This window comes from Salmo salar, chromosome ssa13 (genome assembly GCF_905237065.1).
Source record: "Salmo salar chromosome ssa13, Ssal_v3.1, whole genome shotgun sequence".
Taxonomy (NCBI): domain Eukaryota; kingdom Metazoa; phylum Chordata; class Actinopteri; order Salmoniformes; family Salmonidae; genus Salmo; species Salmo salar.
The window spans coordinates 28,401,915-28,419,903 of record NC_059454.1 but is presented as its reverse complement, the minus strand read 5'-3'; the positions used below and the strand labels follow the sequence as shown (position 1 = coordinate 28,419,903).

Genomic DNA, 17,989 nt, shown 5'->3' with positions numbered 1-17,989 from the left:
CGCCACGGTACGGCCAGCTATAAATGAGCTAAGATTGAAGCACCAGAGGTTGGTGTGGCTTTCCCATTATTTTATGGAGGATTTAAAGAAATTGGGTGGTTATGTTTTTTTGTACACAAATGAAGCATTATAATTGTATGTTCTTCCTAACACACACACACACACACACACAATGAAACAGGACTGTTATCTAGAAAATATTTTATTATCATAATTTTGGTTGTTAAATACACAATGGCATAGTCAAGATATGGAAGAGACTCAACCAAAGTAGAATAAAGGAAGTTTATGATATGGCTCATATTTCCCAAACTGTATTAGTAGATCTCTTCAATATCATGCGTTGACTGTTCAAAATTGCATCAGTTCCAAAAAAAATCTTCCATTAGTAGAAATTCCAAAATATGTCCTCTATGGCTCACTCTCCAGTCTCAATGACCATGTCCTCCATCACTGTGGACTGTGTGAGCTGTCTCTATGAGATAAGTCTTTGTAGTGTGTAAACATATAGGCACTTTCTGTATGACTGGCCATTTAGCCTGTGTGCAGTGGGGCAAACTGTAGCATAGCGCCTTGGTGGGCTGTAACAGTGGCTCCACTTCTGTTGCCCTCCTTTCCTTCTCTCCTTCCTCCCTTTCCCCAGGAGGGACTATTTATTGCACATAACCTCAAATAAAAACATCAATGACAAAACCAAGACAACTGGCTAAAAACAGACTAAAAGGTGTTAAAAGACAATGACAATGTCTTGCAGTCCCTCTGCTTTGCATTGGTCTGAGTGTCTATGTCAGTGCAGTCACCCCTTGGCCTCCTACTCCTCCTCCAGATCTAGACCTCGATGGTCTTGAAGTACATGCGGGCGTAGATGGTGTCTAGCTGGCTGTGCAGGGCATGGAAGGAGGGCCGCTTGGAGGCCTCTGGCTTCCAGCACTCCAACATAATGCGATAGATGTTGGGGGGACACCTACTTGGACAGGACAACCTGTAGCCTGTCGATAGGAGCTCCAGCACCTCCTTATTGCTCTTTCCTGTGTGTGTGTTTGTGTGAGATCAAGAGCAAAAGAGAGAGAGATTGAGAGAGAGAAAGAGGGAGAAGAATAAATATTATTCAGAGGGATAAATATTATCAGTCAGAGGGAAATATTCAAAAGCATTTTTACAGATAGAGGTTATAGATTAACTGTAATGAGGGTTGACTTTTTCTCGTGATACGTGTTGTATAATGGTAAAAATAAGAATATTGTCTTGAAAACGTTTGACACACACACCGTCGTATGGCATCTTTCCTCGTGACATCATCTCATAGAGCAGCACACCGAAGGACCAGACATCAGACTTGACAGAGAAACGCTGGTAGAGCGCAGCCTCAGGGGCCGTCCATCTCACTGGGATCTTAGTGCTTCTGCTGGCTGTGTACACACTGTCCTACACACACACACACACACACACACACACACACACACACAGAGAGAGGGGACACATATCCAACCATTTGTGTTTACTAAGAATTTCTTCATATTCCTATGGAAATGTCCCAATAATTGTTTTGCTTTTTAAGCAAGAATCCTTGCTTTATCTGAGAATGAACAATTTCGCCTTGACCAAGATAAGTAAGCCCAACATACAGTATATTTTTCTAAAGCATTAGTTAACCTATAGGTTCTCCCTCTTCATTTCTCCATACATTTCACATTCATGTCACATCCATTCTATCCTTACCTTAATGATCCGTGCCAGTCCAAAGTCAGCCACCTTACAGACCAGGTCATCTCCCACCAGGATGTTCCTGGCCGCCAGGTCCCTATGCACGATGTGTCGGTCCTCCAGGTAGGCCATGCCCTCACCCACCTGGCTGCCCATGTAGATGAGGTGGGCAGAGGACAGCACATGACCCTCCGTCGCTGAGAACAGCATAGTGAGTGCACAGGTTAGGATCTGTCAAGCATGATAAGGTCTGCATAGTTACTCATTTGCTTTAACATATACGTTTATTAGTTAAAAACATTTAAATCTCAAACAGATCTTTGTCAGGTGACCTGAGTTGGAGCTATTTAATATGCAAGCCATATATGATTCCTGCTATTACATAATTTTTTCAGCCAAGCACCCAATGACCACTTGAGGTTTTTGAATACTTATGTTATTGGTCAAGCATAATCATCTGTGAACACACACACTGAATGCAATGTAAAGACTGGGGAACAGAGGGGAGGGTGTGACTGACTCACTGCCCAGGTAGGACTTGAGATTGCCCTTGGTCATGAGCTCAGTGACGATGTAGACGGGGTCTCCCCTGGAACACAGGGCCAGCAGCTGGATCAGCTTGGGATGGTGGAGGTTCTTAAGTGCCTGCACCTCCTTCACAAACTCATCCTGCTTAGTGTCCTCTGCGAGAGAGAGACAGAGAGAGAGGGGCTGAGGTCAGTGCTGTCCAGGTGATAAGGAGCTTAGGACTGACCCTATGTAGTATTATAATCCCTTTATAAACAATGTGAGAGCCCTGACCTGAATGGACTGACTCAGTTAGAGAGTATGTAATTGTGTGTTTTGCGCATGCATGCATTCCTGCTTTTTATAACGTTTTGCCATTGCAGCACTTGCCCATCTGCATTATGTCTTTGAAAATAATTCCCTCATCAATAGTCACTCATCAAATATTTGCCAAAATTCTGCTTGTAGTGTGCTGAATCATGTATTAATATGATAACAGCGAGAGCTAGCATGGTTACCTTGTTTGAGCATCTTGATGGCCACCACCTTGTTCTGGTTGATCCACTGGGCCTCCCACACCTCCCCAAAGTGGCCCTCCCCCAGCTTCCTTTGCAGTTTAAACTCCTCCCGAGGATGCTCCCAGGGCTCCATGTCAAACAGCTCCCTCTGGGGACACAACAACAACACTGTTACAAGCAGCCTCACACAACTGGACACCACAACACTGTTACAGCAGCACAGAACACAGCTATCGGGTATACTTTCAAATTCTTGAGCTGTGCTTCATTTTGTTTTCCCAGTACAATGGAACCAATGAAATAGTCCCAAAAGTGCAAACTACAAGCAAAATGATTACGCATTTGTTTGTCAAATAAAATCAAATAGTATTTCTCACAAGCGGAATTTCCCGTGAAATGCTTACTAACAAGCCCTTAACCAACAATGAGTTAAAAAGTAAGAACATTAGCAAATAAAAATAGAAAATAGTATCACAATAGATTACAATAATGAGGCTTTATAGAAGGACTACCTGTACCGAGTCAATGTGCAGGGGTACGAGGTAGTTGAGGTAATATGTACATGTAGGTAGGGGTAAAAGTGACTAGGTAATCAGGATAGATAATAAACAGAGTAGCAGCAGTATGTGGCGTCAATATTGTGACGACCCTCCCACTCTGTCTGCCGAATTCTCTCTCTTTGCTCTTGTTTTCCTTAATAGGATGTTGGTGAGCGGACCCGGGAGGGTCGTCAGCGAAAGGATAAATGCACCTCTTCCCCATTCATTGGGAAGACTCTCTCCATGCAGACACTGATAGATTTTGGTTGTGGCTGTTTGTTTGCGTTGGCACCTTTCAACACCCCTCATTATCACATTTATCCATGCAACCACTCACTTACACTACTGATTACTGACTAAACACACACACCATTGCTAATTGTATTTAGTTGACTTTAGTTAATAAATATATTTAGTTATTCTTATCTCCAAGTCGTCTCCCTTTATGTTACGGGCTTCGAGCCGGTTCGTGACAAGTGGGGGCTCATCTGGGAACTTAAGGTTGGTTCCTAGACATTTCGGCGTCTAGCACTTTGTTACATTATGAAAGACTAATACCATTGTCATTTGGCTTACTAGTATGTGTGTTGTGTTTGGGAGAAAACGTGGAGTTAAACTCTGTAGGTGCTTTGTTTGCATCTTTTGTTACAGCTTGTTTGAGTTGTAATGTTTGGTGCCCAGTACTGGTTACCTTTGTATGGTAAAATTGCCACTGCGGTGGATAGTTTGTGTGCTGCGTTGGAGAAAGTACATTGGTTAGTTTCCAGGCCCCTGCCCAGGCTGGAGACTCTTGCGCTACTCGCTGTTGGGACATCGGTCCGAGGAGGTGAGTACAATCGGCTGTGTACCTCAGTGGGAGATTTGGGTAGGGTAGTGACATTAGCTACCTGGAGCTATAGCTTTTTTTTCCTATGTTAGGCTTAGTGTTTTACTTTGGAATACGTTGGGCATGGTTAATGTTTGTTATTTTTGTGTGGTGTCTGTGGACTGAGCAGTTGTCTCGGGGGCACATCCGTGGCTTGGTGGAATCTGCCAGCGTGCTGGGGGGTTTACTTCCTTGCCAGTGGGCTACAGTGTGTAATTATCCACCACAAATCCGCATGAAGACTAGGGTTGAGTTACTGTAGGTTTTGGGGAAGCTCCATATATCTCATCTCTCTTCTCTGGTGCCCAGTGTGATTGTCATTTCTCTGGTTGTGGTCTGGTGTGCTCAGCAGAGGGGAAGAGTGAGATTCTTTGTATTTTCTTGTGACTATGGCGTCTTACGTAGATGAGTTCATTCGCTTTCCATCAGAGGAACTGTTAGAATTATGTACTAAAGAACAGCTGTTGAAGGTTGCTGAACACTACAAGGTTGAAATTAGTGATAAACGTCCAATTCTATTAGGTTGATATTGAAGGCCAATGGAGTGGTATTCTTGAAGTTACCACTGGGGTAGCTTCTGCTGAGGACTCTCCGTCTCCCTGTAACGTTACAATGGCTGCTCCATCGGTTAGTCCTAGTAGTCTTCTTTTTGAACAGCAGAAAGAACTGCTTCTGTTAAAGCTAGAGCATGATCGGCTAAAGTATGAAAAGGAATTGGAATTTAAAACAGGATTTGGAGTGTGCTAAAATCGAGCTGCAACAAGCGGCTAGAGCTGGTTAGGAAAGGTCTCAGGGGAGAGTTTGCTCTGGGAAGGTGACCCAGATGTACCTAGGGGTCGCTCCTCTTTTGGTTGTGCCCCGGACACGTTTGATATTGTTGGGAATTTATGGTTGTTGCCTACATTTTATGAAAAGGACCCTGAGACATTCTTTTCGTTGTTTGAGCGTGTTGCTGACGCTAGGAGTTGGCCTGATTCTGACCGAACTTTAATGTTGCAGTGTGTGCTGACTGGTAAAGCGCAGGAAGCATATTCAGCTCTTAATGTAGCCGACAGTGTCAGTTATGATAAGGTTAAAACGGCTGTTACAGATTTACGAATTGGCTCATGAGGCTTACCACCAACGATCTAGAACTTTAAAAAGGGATGATAAACACTCAAGTTGAGTTTGCGCGAGAATTATCTTCAGTTTATTCGCTGGTGTTCCGCCTCTGCAGTTATGTCTTTCCAATGGCTGTGTGATCTGATTATGTTAAGGCAATTTAAGGACATAATCCCTGATCGTATAGCCACGTACATTAACGAACTAAAAGTAAAGATTCTCGCTGAAGCTGCGGTTTTGGCGGACGAGTATGTTTTGACTCACAAAAGGGTCTTTGCAGAGCCCTGTATTCGGAGTGAGTGGGGGCGTTCGGAGTGATTTGGGCCTCGCTCACCGAGATACTTTGGTTCATGGGCAGAGTTTCATTCAGCTAGGGTTGAGCCTGAGTCCCGTGGTAAAGCTGACTTTGGTCAAGTGTCACTATTGTCAAGGTTCAGGTCATTAGAAAAACAAATGTCCAGTTCTCAGGTCTAGGGGTAAATTCAGTACGTGTGCTTACGTTAAAATCTAAGCCTACGGCGTTAGCTGCGTCTGTTCCACATCAGTTCACTCCTGACACATTGTCTCATGCCCAGGGGCATGTGAAAGTCCATATTGATCCAGACTATTTATCTTTCATTACGGAGGGTTTTGTGTATGTTAGGAAGTAAGGACCTAGTGCCAGTGAAGATCCTGAGAGACACAGGTGCCTCTGAATCGTTTGTGTTGGAGTCTGTGTTACCCTTCTCTGCTGAGACTGATTCAGGGAATAGTGTTCTAATTAGGGGAATAGGTTTGAACACTGTCAGTTCCATTACATAGACTGATGTTGGATTGTGGACTGGTGAAAGGTGAGGTTGTTGTGGGGGTGCGTCCTTCGTTGCCTATTGAGGGTATCGATGTTATCCTTGGGAATAACTTGGCTGGTGAGTGTGTATGGCCTGTCGTGTTTCCATCTCTAGTGGTTTCCGCTAAGCCGTCATTTGTAGGGATTCCTGATGAGAGTGCGCAGAGTTACCCAGAGGTGTTCTATGAGCCAGGGCGACCTGGTCACTGCGCCGGCTAACGAGAATACCAAAGAAGTCTGTCACTGCTTTCCCTGTTATCCCGTTATCGGTATCCCGTTATCGGTATCCCGCTCCGATCTAATCAACGCGCAACGGACTGACCCCACATTAGAAGAGTTGCGTGACCAAATTGTGCCTGTGGAACAGTTGGGAGATGTCGCCCATGGATATTTTCTCCAAGAGGATGTCCTGATGAGAAAGTGGGTGTCTCATGGTAGTTGTTTTCTGGGGGAGGCGATTAGTCAGGTTGTTGTACCAGTTAAGCTTCGTGAGTTGGTGTTGACAACTTCCCACAACGACGTTGCTGGACATATGGGTGTGAGGAAAACCTACCACCGCATATTAAGACGTTTATTTTGGCCTAGGTTAAAGAGGGATGTTTCTGAGTTGATCAAACCTTGTCACACCTGTCAATTAACTGGTAAACCTAATCAAGCTATGAAGCCGTACCACTGTTTCCTATTCCTATACTCAGCCAACCTTTTGAGTATCTGACTGTTGGTCCTCTACTACTCTTTTTAGATCGAGGCAGTTACCTGTTCACTGTGATGTGTCAGACCACTAGGTTTCCTGCTGCCTATCCTCTCTGGTCTATCACCACTAAGTCTGTGTTAAAAGCTTTGACTCAGTTTCTCACTGTTTGGAATCCCTAAGGTCATTCAGAGTGATCAAGGATCTAATTTCACCTCTAATCTCTTTGGTCAGGTTCTCCAACAGCTCCATATTAAACACAATTTGTCTAGCGCCGATCACGCACAAAGTCAAGGAGCACTGGAACGTTTCCATCAAACGCTTAAATCTTTGTTGAGAGCTTATTGTACTGAGATGGATAAGGATTGGGAGGAGGCGTTGCCTTGGTTACTTTTAGCTGGTAGGGAGGTTTCAGAGTATGGGTTTCAGTCCAAATGACCTTGTGTTTCATAGGGTGTGTGGACTTCTATCTGTTCTCCAGGATGACGAAGTCTTCCGAGCCCTCTCAGTCCCTGTTATCTTGTGTGTGATTTCCGGGCGACGCCTGTACGTCACTGGTGAAATGGCTAAAGAGAAGCTATCATCTTCACAGGAGAGGATGAAGGGCATATTTGATCGTTGAACTGAGCCTCGTCACTTTAGTCCATGTGACCAGGTTCTTGCTCTGCTGCGAATTGTTGGTTCTCCTTTTCAAGCCAAGCTTCAAGGGCCATATACCGTTGTGAGCCAGTACACTGAGCAAAACTATCTAGTTGCCATTCCAGAACGGAGAAAAGCACATCAACTGTGCCATGTAAATTTGTTAAAACCCTATTATGCACGTTCCTCTGAGACTGAACAGTGGGAGTCTACAGAGGACGGTAAACCTGTTCTTTTGGCCGATACCGTTCTTGTCATGCTAGGTCCGTGCATGAGGAGGAAGATGTTCCTGGTCCCGACGATTGCATACTGCAGGGTAGATTGAAAAATTCAGACACTGGATATTTTAGACAGCCTTCTCACTCATCTACCTGTTGATGGGCGGAAAGATGGTTGGTCTGATTCAGCGATTTCCAGGTTTGTTTTCTGATACACCTACACGTACAAACTTAATAGAACATGAAATTGACATTGGGGATGCTGACCCCATTCGTCAGCGGTTCTATAGAGTTTCTTCAGAGAAACTGCGTTGTCTGGATGCTAAGGTCAGGTACATGCTGGAGAGTAAGATAGCAGAGCCTTCTTTCTCCAGTTGGGCTTCTGCCTGTATCTTGGTCAGTAAACCGGATGGGACAAACAGATTTTTGTATGGACTACCGTAAGGTAAAGTGTCACTAAACCAGATTAATTTCCTCTTCCTCGGATGGAGGACTGCATTGATCAAGTCGGCGCAGCTAAGTTTGTGAGCAAATTTGACCTGTTAAAGGGCTATTGGCAGGTGCCACTGTACTCGTATTCGGTTATGAGTTTCGGCCTGCATAATGCACCTGCCACTTTTCAGCGACTCATGAACAGGGTTGTCTCCGGTCTGGCCGGGTGCGCTGTTTATCTGGACGATGTAGTGATATATGCAGATACTTGGGAGGAACATCTGTCCCGTATTCAAGCCTTGTTCAACCACATTTAGCCTCACGATAAATCTGGCTAAATGTGAGTTTGCTCAGGTGACCATTACATACCTTGGAAAGGTGGTTGGGCAGGGTGAAGTGCGTCCTGTTCGGGCTAAGGTGGTAGCTATTGATGCTTTTCCACCACCAACTACTAAAAAGGAACTGATGCGTTTCTTGGGAATGACTGGTTATTATCGTAGTTTTTGTAGGAACTTCTCTGTGGTCGCTCCCTTGACAGATATGCTGAAAGCTAAGGCTGTTTACGTATGGTCTTCTCGTTGTCAACAGGCTTTTGAAGATGCAAAGAGGTTGCTTACCTCAACTCCGGTGCTGGCTGTTCCTCGCGTGGATTTGTCATTTACATTGCAGGTGGCTGCTAGTCATGTGGGGGCAGGTGCAGTTTTGCTGCAAGCAGATGTGTCGGGTTGAGAGGCCTGTTAGTTTCTTTTCCAAAAAGTTTAACCATTATCAGTTGAACTACTCGGTCATTGAAAAAGAAGCGCTAGCACTCATTTGGGCGCTACAACACTTCGAGGTCTGTCGGGAGTAGTACCTATTGTGGTCTACACCAACCATAACCCTCACCTTTTTGAGGTCCATGATGTGTCCTAATCAGAGGATAATGAGAAGGTGTTTATTTTTACAAGCATTCCATCTCGATGTGCGGCACATCCGGGGGACTGATAATGTCATTGCTGACGTGCTCTCTCGTGTGCCCAGTTCCTTAATGTCCACGTGACTGACCACTTATTTTGTGTTTGGTATTGTCCTGTTCTGTCGCTCCTGTCTGTTCCCTTCTGGTCTCGTTTTCTTTCCTCTTCAAGGTTGCTTCCTGTCCGCAAAGGTTGCTGAGGTCTGGGGAGGACGAGGTTGGCTGGGGCAAAGGGACGCAAAGGCTGGATCAATTTGTAGTGACTGGTATTTGATCATATTACTCCAGTGCTAGCCTCCCTACACTGGCTTCCTGTTAAGGCAAGGGCTGATTTCAAGGTTTTACTGCTAACCTACAAAGCATTACATGGGCTTGCTCCTACCTATCTTTCCGATTTGGTCCTGCCGTACATACCTACACGTACGCTACGGTCACAAGACGCAGGCCTCCTAATTGTCCCTAGAATTTCTAAGCAAACGGCTGGAGGTAGGGCTTTCTCCTATAGAGCTCCATTTTTATGGAATGGTCTGCCTACCAATGTGAGAGACGCAGACTCAGTCTCAACCTTTAAGTCTTTACTGAAGACTTATCTCTTCAGTAGGTCCGATGATTAAGTATAGTCTGGCCCAGGAGTGTGAAGGTGAACGGAAAGGCTGGAGCAACGAACCGCCCTTGCTGTCTCTGCCTTGCCGGTTCCCCTCTTTCCACTGGGATTCTCTGCCTCTAACCCTTTTACAGGGGCTGAGTCACTGGCCTACTGGTGTTCTTCCATGCCGTCCATGGGAGGGGTGCGTCACTTGAGTGGGTTGAGTCACTGACGTGGTCTTCCTGTCTGGGTTGGCGCCCCCCCTTGGGTTGTGCCATGGCGGAGATCGTTGTGGGCTATACTCGGCCTCGTCTTAGGACGGTAAGTTGGTGGTTGGAGACATCCCTCTAGTGGTGTGGGGGCTGTGCTTTGGCAAAGTGGGTGGGGTTATATCCTGCCTGTTTGGCCCTGTCCGGGGTATCATCGGATGGGGCCACAGTGTCTTCTGATCCCTCCTGTCTCAGCCTCCAGTATTTATGCTGCAGTAGTTTGTGTCGGGGGCTAGGGTCAGTCTGTTACATCTGGAGTATTTCTCGTCTTATCCGGTGTCCTGTGTGTATTTAAATATGCTCTCTCTAATTCTCTCTTTCTGTCTTTCTCTCGGAGGACCTGAGCCCTTGGACCATGCCTCAGGACTACCTGGCATGATGACTCCTTGCTGTCCCCAGTCCACCTGGCCGTGCTGCTGCTCCAGTTTCAACTGTTCTGCCTGCGGCTATGGAACCCTGACCTGTTCACCGGACGTGCTTGTTGCACCCTCGACAACTACTATGATTATTATTATTTGACCATGCTGGTCATTTATGAACATTTTAACTATGTTCTGTTATAATATCCACCCTGCACAGCCAGAAGAGGACTGGCCACCCCTCATAGCCTGGTTCCTCTCTAGGTTTCTTCCTAGGTTTTTGGCCTTTCTAGGGAGTTTTTCCTAGGGAGTTTTTCCTAGCCACCGTGCTTCTTTCACATGCTTTGCTTGCTGTTTGGGGTTTTAGGCTGGGTTTCTGTACAGCACTTTGAGAATATCAGCTGATGTACGAAGGGCTATATAAAAATACATTTGAAATTTGATTTGATTCTGGGGTATTTGTTGGTCCCAGTTTTATGGGGGAACCCTCCCACTGTCTGCCGAATTCTCTTTGCTCTTGTTTTCCTTAATAGGATGTTGGTGAGCGGACCCGGGAGGGTCGTCAGCGAAAGGATAAATGCACCTCTTCCCCATTCATTGGGAAGACTCTCTCCATGCAGACACTGATAGATTTTGGTTGAGGCTGTTTGTTTGCGTTGGCACCTTTCAACACCCCTCATTATCACATTTATCCATGCAACCACTCACTTACACTACTGATTACTGACTAAACACACACCATTGCTAATTGTATTTAGTTTACTTTAGTTAATAAATATATTTTGTTATTCCTGATCTCCACGTCGTCTCCCTTTTTGTTACGGGCTTCGAGCCGGTTCGTGACAATATGAGTTTGTGCAAAAAAGTGTTGTTACCACATCCACAAAGTCAAAATTGGCTGTAATCTTTTATTTTATTTTTTATATTTGGTCTTAATTTAAGGTTAGGTATAAGGTTAGCATTGTGGTTATGGTTAGGTTTAAGTTAAATCAGATTTTAAATAAACAAATTGTAGAAATAGGGGGGGGGTTATGACTTTGTGGCTGTGGTAACTAGTGACGACTGCAAAAAGGGTCAATGCAAATAGTCTGGGTAGCCATTTGATTAACTGTTCAGCAGTTTTATGGCTTGGAGGTAGAAGCTGTTCAGGAGCCTTTTGGTCCCAGACTTGGCGTTCTGATACTGCTTGCTGTGCAGTAGCAGAGTGAACAGTCTATGGCTTGGGTGGCCGGGGTCTTCGACAATTTTCCAGGCCTTCCTGACAGTGATTTACTAGGCGGACAGCATCACCCTCTGTCGAGCCTTGTGGTCGGATGCCAAACAGTTGCCATACCAAGCGTTAATGCTGCCGGTCAAGAGGCTCTCAGTACTGCAGCTGTAGAACGGTTTGAGGATCTGAGGACCCTTGCCAAATCTTTTCAGCCTCCTGAGGGGCAAGAGTCGTTGTCATGCCTTCATGACTGTGTTGGTGTGTGGACCATGTTCATTTCTTAGTGATGTGGACACAGGAACTTGAGTCTCTCGACCCGCTCCACTACAGACCCGTCGTGTGTGTGATGCTCAGATGGCTTTAGTACATTGAAAGATACAGAAACTTCCCTCACACAGGCTCTTTTAAAAATACAAATGTATTATTTGATACTTAGGCTCATAGATAATCAAGTGCTACAAAATAAATGTTTCAATCAAGAAATAATCTACAAAGGATGATTTATATATATACTTAAATGATTACCAAGTTTACATTGTGATTGTCTTGGCAACTCAAAATACACATGGTTAAATAAAAAGAAAAACTACCAATGAAATGTAACATCTGCTCATTTCAATCTCATGAAGAGATTTAGAAATACATCTTGGCTTTCCTTTCAAGAGGCTCAGTCTAAAAGTTTGTTTCATACAACAAAACGAGGAAGTTACAGAAGTGTCAACTGCATTAAAGACATGCTAGTCTTGGTATGAGCTTCTCATTTACTCTTTTCTCAAATTGAACATGGAGGACAAATGCTTTTGCCACAACTACACCTACAATCAAATTGTGTATAAAATGGCAACAGTCTAACTGCTAATAAATATAAATGCAAATACCAAAATGGAAAAGCATAAAATGGTGAAATAAAGAGGGCCTGAAGTGAGGGGGGGGGGGGGAGTGCGTGTGTGTCTGCGGGGCTTTCCACAGCCTCTGATTCAGTCACATCTCCGCTGGGAAGGAAGAGAGAAGAGATCCGATCACGGAGAGGTCTCCAGTAAAAACAGCCTGCTACTACACTACCGCTTCTTGATTCCGTAATGATGTCAAAGTAAACACATAATTCTAACATGATTTGATTTTGGGAATTTGTTTGCCAAAAACTCTGGATTTGTGTGTGAGATCTGGGTGGTATACACACCTGCTGTGCACATGGCTCATCCAGAGGCACTCCTAGACTCCTGGAGTTGTTCTGGTAGTATCGGATAAGCTCCCCCAGAGTGGCGAAGGAAATCTTGTCTGACACAAAATACGCACCGATCAATGAACGCTGGATTCGGAAATGGAACACTTTCCCAATGTTTCTGGCTGTGGAGGAAAGGGCAAACATGATTTGACTGTTTTATATTTTTTGATACATTTAAAAAGCAGGGTGGTTTACACACAGTATTCCTTTTTAAATGTCTTATGTCACACCCACACTTGGCCAAAGTAATATTAGCAACAGGACATATGAGCACTGACTTGGACATGGCTTACAGAACAGTGGGTGATCAGATGATGGTGGTTCTCAACTATGGAAGTACTTTATTGCCACCCATTGGTGAATGAATGACTGCACTTTCTTTTCCACTGGTATTTGTTTGCATAGTATTTAATAGTGAAATTGTGTGGTAACAACATAATTAAATATTAGAACTCTAATGTAATGTAATTTAATTGGATGTCTGTGGGTAACACTGGGTCCTTTCTGGTATTTAGTTAAATTAATTCAGAGCTACCCAGTAGGCTACCAAATGGTGCATATGGTGCTTGTGTTAATGAATTACCAAGTAATTAACATGTGACCATGCAATATGGGCTTACCTGAGATGGTGTATTCATCACTGTGGCTCTCGCTGATGCGCACCAGGAACGAGCCATCCTTATTCTGAGAGGCTAGGAGCAGTTTCTCAGCCTTCAGCCGGTTGATGTTCCCATAGTACCACCTCAACAGACAGACAGATGGATGAACAGGCAGACAGGGAAAGAGGAAAACAGACAGACAAAAAGAGACACATGCACAATTGCACACAGGAGCAGACAAGAGCACACACACACACCGACACAGACACACACACAAATTTCCCCTAAAAATCAACCGCAGTGAACCCACCCAATATCAATGTAATCTAATAATTGATCTATTACTCAAACTCAAGCTGCTTTGAGTGGAAAAGTAGGTGTGGTTCATAGGCTAGACTCCATTCAGAGAGTAAGGAAGGCTATTTACAGTAATTAACAAGAAAGGGTGTGGCTGTGCTGTGCTGCAAACACTAGGTACATTTCCATGACGCTCAGGTTTCACCTGAAACTCTGTCAGGTGCGGGTGTGAGCTGAGTTGAAAGATTATCATTTGTCAAAAGTTGTGTCCACTGCTGTACTTCGTATGCAGTAGTTACTAAAGCTAAAACTTGACTGCAGTTGCACCAATCTGACCACAAAGACAGGAACTTTATTTGTAAACGGTAACGGTAGCCACATACAGAGGCATTGTGATATACTACAATGCTGTCAACTGTGCAGTAGTAAACATGAAGGGCTGCTGTCTCACTTCTCTGTCAACAAACATTGACATTATTTAATCTGAATTAGTTCTATGTGAAATAATGACCATGCCAAATCTTTTTTTTTTTGAGCCTCAAATAAACATTATGTTAAATATAGCCTACCCAGTAAGCAAAAAGACGTTGAAAAAAAACGTATAAAAGACGTATCTTATGCATTTTCCGGTTGTTGAAAAGACGTATTTTACGTACGTTGCAATCCGGTTAAAAATTATAGTAGAAAATATGTATTTTCCAGAAGTTGAAATCAGGTAATCTTTATTTCTGAATAAACGTTGGAAATACATAATTTACAGACTTTGAAAATACGTATTTTTTTAGGTCATTGATTCTATGGCCAAATTTCAACAGCACATATTGTACATTCTCATTGAAGTAAGCATTATATCACAATACTAATTTTTCAATAGATTTAATATAGGAAAGATGTGCCAACTGAGGTTGCAAAATATAATATTTATAATCGCTCCCATCTGTCAACTGCACTGTATTCAGACCCCTTGACTTTTTCCACATTTTGTTACTTTACAGCCTTATTCTAAAATTTATTAAATTGTTATTTTTGCACATTTATTAAAAATAAAAAACAAATATTAAATGTACATTTCAGACCCTTTACTCAGTACTTGTTTGAAGCACCTTTGGCAGCGATTACAGCCAGGAGTCTCCTTAGGTATGATGCCCCTGTACAAGCTTGGCACACCTGTATTTGGGGAGTTTCTCCCATTCTGCTCTGCAGATCCTCTCAAGCTCTGTCAGGTTGGATGGGGAGCGTCGCTACACAGCTATTTTCAGGTCTCTCCAGAGATGTTCAATCGGCTTCAAGTACTGGCTCTGGCTGGGCCACTCAAGGATATTCAGAGACTTGTACCGAAGCCACTCCTGCGTTGTCTTGCCTGTGTGCTTAGGGTCGTTGTCCGGTTGGAAGGTGAACCTTCACCCCCAGTCTGAGGTCCTGAGCGCTCTGGAGCAGGTTTTCATCAAGGATCTCTCTGCACTTTACTCCGTTTATCTTCCCATCGATCCTGACTAGTCTCCCAGTCCCTGCCGCTAAAAAACATCTGCTTGATGCTGAAACCAATATGCTTCACCGTAGGGATGGTGCCAAGTTTCCTCTAGACGTGACTCTTGGCATTCAGGCCAAAGAGTTCAATCTTGGTTTCATCAGACCAGAGAACCTTGTTTCTCATGATCTGAGAGTCCTTTAGGTGCCTTTTGGCAAACTCCAAGTGGGCCGTCATTTGCCTTTTACTGAGGAGTGGCTTCCGCCTGGCCACTCTACCATAAAGGCCTGATTGGTGGAGTGCTGCAGAGATGGTTGTCGTTCTGGAAGGTTCTCCCATCTCCACAGAGGAACCCTTCTCCCCCGATTGCTCAGTTTGGCCGGGCGACCAGCTCTAGGAAGAGTATTGGTGGTTCTAAACTTCTTCCATTTAAGAATGATGGAGGTCACTGTGTTCTTGGGGAACTTCAATGCTGCAGACATTTTTTGGTACCCTTCCCCAGATCTGTGCCTCGACACAATCCTGTCTTGGAGCTCCACAGCCAATTCCTTCGACCTCATGGCTTGGTTTTTGCTCTGACATGCACTGTCAACTGTGGGACCTTATATAGACAGGTGTGTGCCTTTCCAAATCATGTCCAATCAATTGAATTTACCACAGGTGAACTCCAAACAAGTTGTAGAAACATCTGAAGGATGATCAATGGAAACAATATTCACCTGAGCTCAATTTTGAATCTCATAGCAAAAGGTCTGAATACTTATGTAAATAAGGTATTTCTATTTTTATTTTTAATAAATTTGTCCGTCGGACTGCCAGATGGTGAAGCGTAATTCATCACTCCAGAGAACGTGTTTCCACTGCACCAGAGTTCAATGACGGAGAGCTTTACATCACTCCAGCCAAAGCTTGGCATTGTGCATGGGGATCTTAGGCTTGCTCGGCCATGGAAACCCCTTTTATGAAGCTCCCGATGAACAGTTCTTGTGCTAACGTTGCTTCCAGAGGCAGTTTGCAGTTTGGGACTTGGTAGTGAGTTCCAAACTGCCTCTGGAAGCAACCGAGGACAGACGAGTTTTACACGCTATGCACTTCAGCACCACTTGTGTTGCCTACCACTTCACGGCTGAGCAATTGTTGCTCCTAGAAGTTTCCACTTCACAATAACAGCACCTACAGTTGACCGGGGCAGCTCTAGCAGGGCAGAAATTTGACAAACTGACTTGTTGGAAAGGTGGCATCCTATGAAGGTGCCACGTTGAAAGTCACTGAGCTCTTCAGTAAGGCCATTCTACTGCCAATGTTTGTCTATGGAGATTTCATGGCTGTGTACTCAATGTTATACACCTGTCAGCAACGGTGTGGCTGAAATAGCCGAATCCACTAATTTGAAGGGGTGTCCATATACTTTTGTAAATATAGTGTTATGTTTTAGCCAAATCAAGGCCGGTCCAGATGGAAGATGTTGCAGGTTGGGGGTGCTGTGGTTTTGTTGCCCGAGCTACGCTAGAAAAGGCTATATTGGTCCGCTAATACAGAACTAGTAAAGGCCCAGCGTACTACTTTTGTGAAGAAAAAATATATAATTATACATTTTCAGCAGTATACCCCCTACTTCCCGCGGCTATGGGTCCAGAAATCAATTAAGGCCGGTCCAGATCAGACCAAAAAAATATAATAATAAATACGTCCAAAAAGATGTCGCTGTAGGTTGTGGAATACCTTACTGGTAAACCTGGTAGGTTAAACATGATCCGATACAATATGGTGGACAAAAGCCAATCAAACCCGAAACGAGTGAAAGAAACATGGTGAAATCTCAACTGCATATTATGAATGAAACAATATTGAGGTTGACCGCGCGCATATACGCGCCACTCACTTATGATTAGCGAACTCGTCCTGTAGAATGGCCACATATGTAGCCGGGACCAGTCCGGACTCCATCGAACCGGTAAGTTTTTTGGCAAGCACATAATCCCCCCTCTTTTCTATTACTGACAGCTTGTCACCTTCCTTGATAGTCAGCTCCTCCTCGCTCCTGGCTTCGAAATCGAAAAGAGCCGCATAGAGCTGAGTCGGTTTCTTCTTGGGGGACGGGGCACGGATATCACCTGAAATAGTGGGGATTTCAGCTGGTCGGGTCATATTTGGGTAATGGAATTCGGGCCATATCCAGTTCCATAGTCGACTACAGCATGGCATGCAACCACGACAACAAACCTCCATCCCAAGCCAGTCGCAACGCCGAGGTATCCAGGTTTCTTTAGGGAACCGCGACAATACGACGCGAAAATAAATGTGTTAATAGGAAAGCCAGAGGGCTATACAGTTTCGAGACGTCTTCGAGCTGCCCTTTCTCTCCTTCACAGCACACATAGTGCGGCATCAGCGATAATTAGGTTGATAATCAGGAGAAACCTGTTTTGTGTCGAGATAGATCAGGGACACAATACTGTTGGCCGTGGGAATGCGGAAACGAGATATCCATGTCCAATTGTGCCCACATTGATCCTGTCATTTACCAAGTGCGCCTAAAAAAAGAGGAAATAGCCTACCTATACTTGTCCTCCAATGAATGATAACCAAATACCGCATCTCTCTGGAATACGGTCAAAATCTGTGCACTGCAAGTGGCATTTGCTGAGCCAGGTCCACAAAATGCGTTTAGTCAGGGTTTTTGTTTGGAACACTAGACATTTCCCGCTATCCCCACGTCTGTGAACCTGTCCGCCTGCTGTTCGTGCTTGGCGGTTAAATCAACAACACCCCAGAGTATATCTGTCCATCTACAACTACACCATTGACTCTGGTGCAAGTGATACAGGAAGTGCGTATAGGCAACACACAGTTTTTAATTCCACATATATTATACGTAATTCTCCTTATCAATATACTAATACATTTGTTTTACTGTTAAAAAAAGATGCTGGTAACACAATTATAAACCATTGGTTATCACAGTGTATGATGTAGACTATTTA

General features: G+C 44.3%; 1 protein-coding gene across 1 annotated transcript; it reads right to left on the bottom strand.

Moving 5' to 3' along the window:
* Nucleotides 1-186: 186 nt before the first annotated feature.
* On the bottom strand, nt 187-17,547 carry LOC106566804 (tyrosine-protein kinase SRK3). The gene is made up of 8 exons (XM_014135219.2): nt 16,888-17,547; nt 13,262-13,383; nt 12,597-12,763; nt 2,730-2,877; nt 2,229-2,387; nt 1,720-1,901; nt 1,269-1,425; nt 187-1,028 (listed from the first exon to the last, which is right to left on the bottom strand). The coding sequence occupies exons 1-8, from the start codon at nt 17,232-17,234 to the stop codon at nt 829-831; spliced, it is 1,482 nt and encodes a 493-aa protein (XP_013990694.1). The 5' UTR covers nt 17,235-17,547; the 3' UTR covers nt 187-828.
* Nucleotides 17,548-17,989: the final 442 nt, after the last annotated feature.

What these genes read in the sequence shown, in the direction of transcription:
- LOC106566804 (XM_014135219.2), bottom strand. Translation starts at nt 17,234, where the DNA reads ATGGAGGTTTGTTGTCGTGGTTGCATGCCATGCTGTAGTCGACTATGG. An exon ending in GACTGGCACGGATCATTAAG is followed by an intron (nt 1,426 to 1,719) that starts GTAAGGATAGAA and finishes GTGTGTGTGTAG; the next exon opens with GACAGTGTGTACACAGCCAG. An exon ending in AGGAAAGATGCCATACGACG is followed by an intron (nt 1,029 to 1,268) that starts GTGTGTGTGTCA and finishes ACACACACACAG; the next exon opens with GAAAGAGCAATAAGGAGGTG.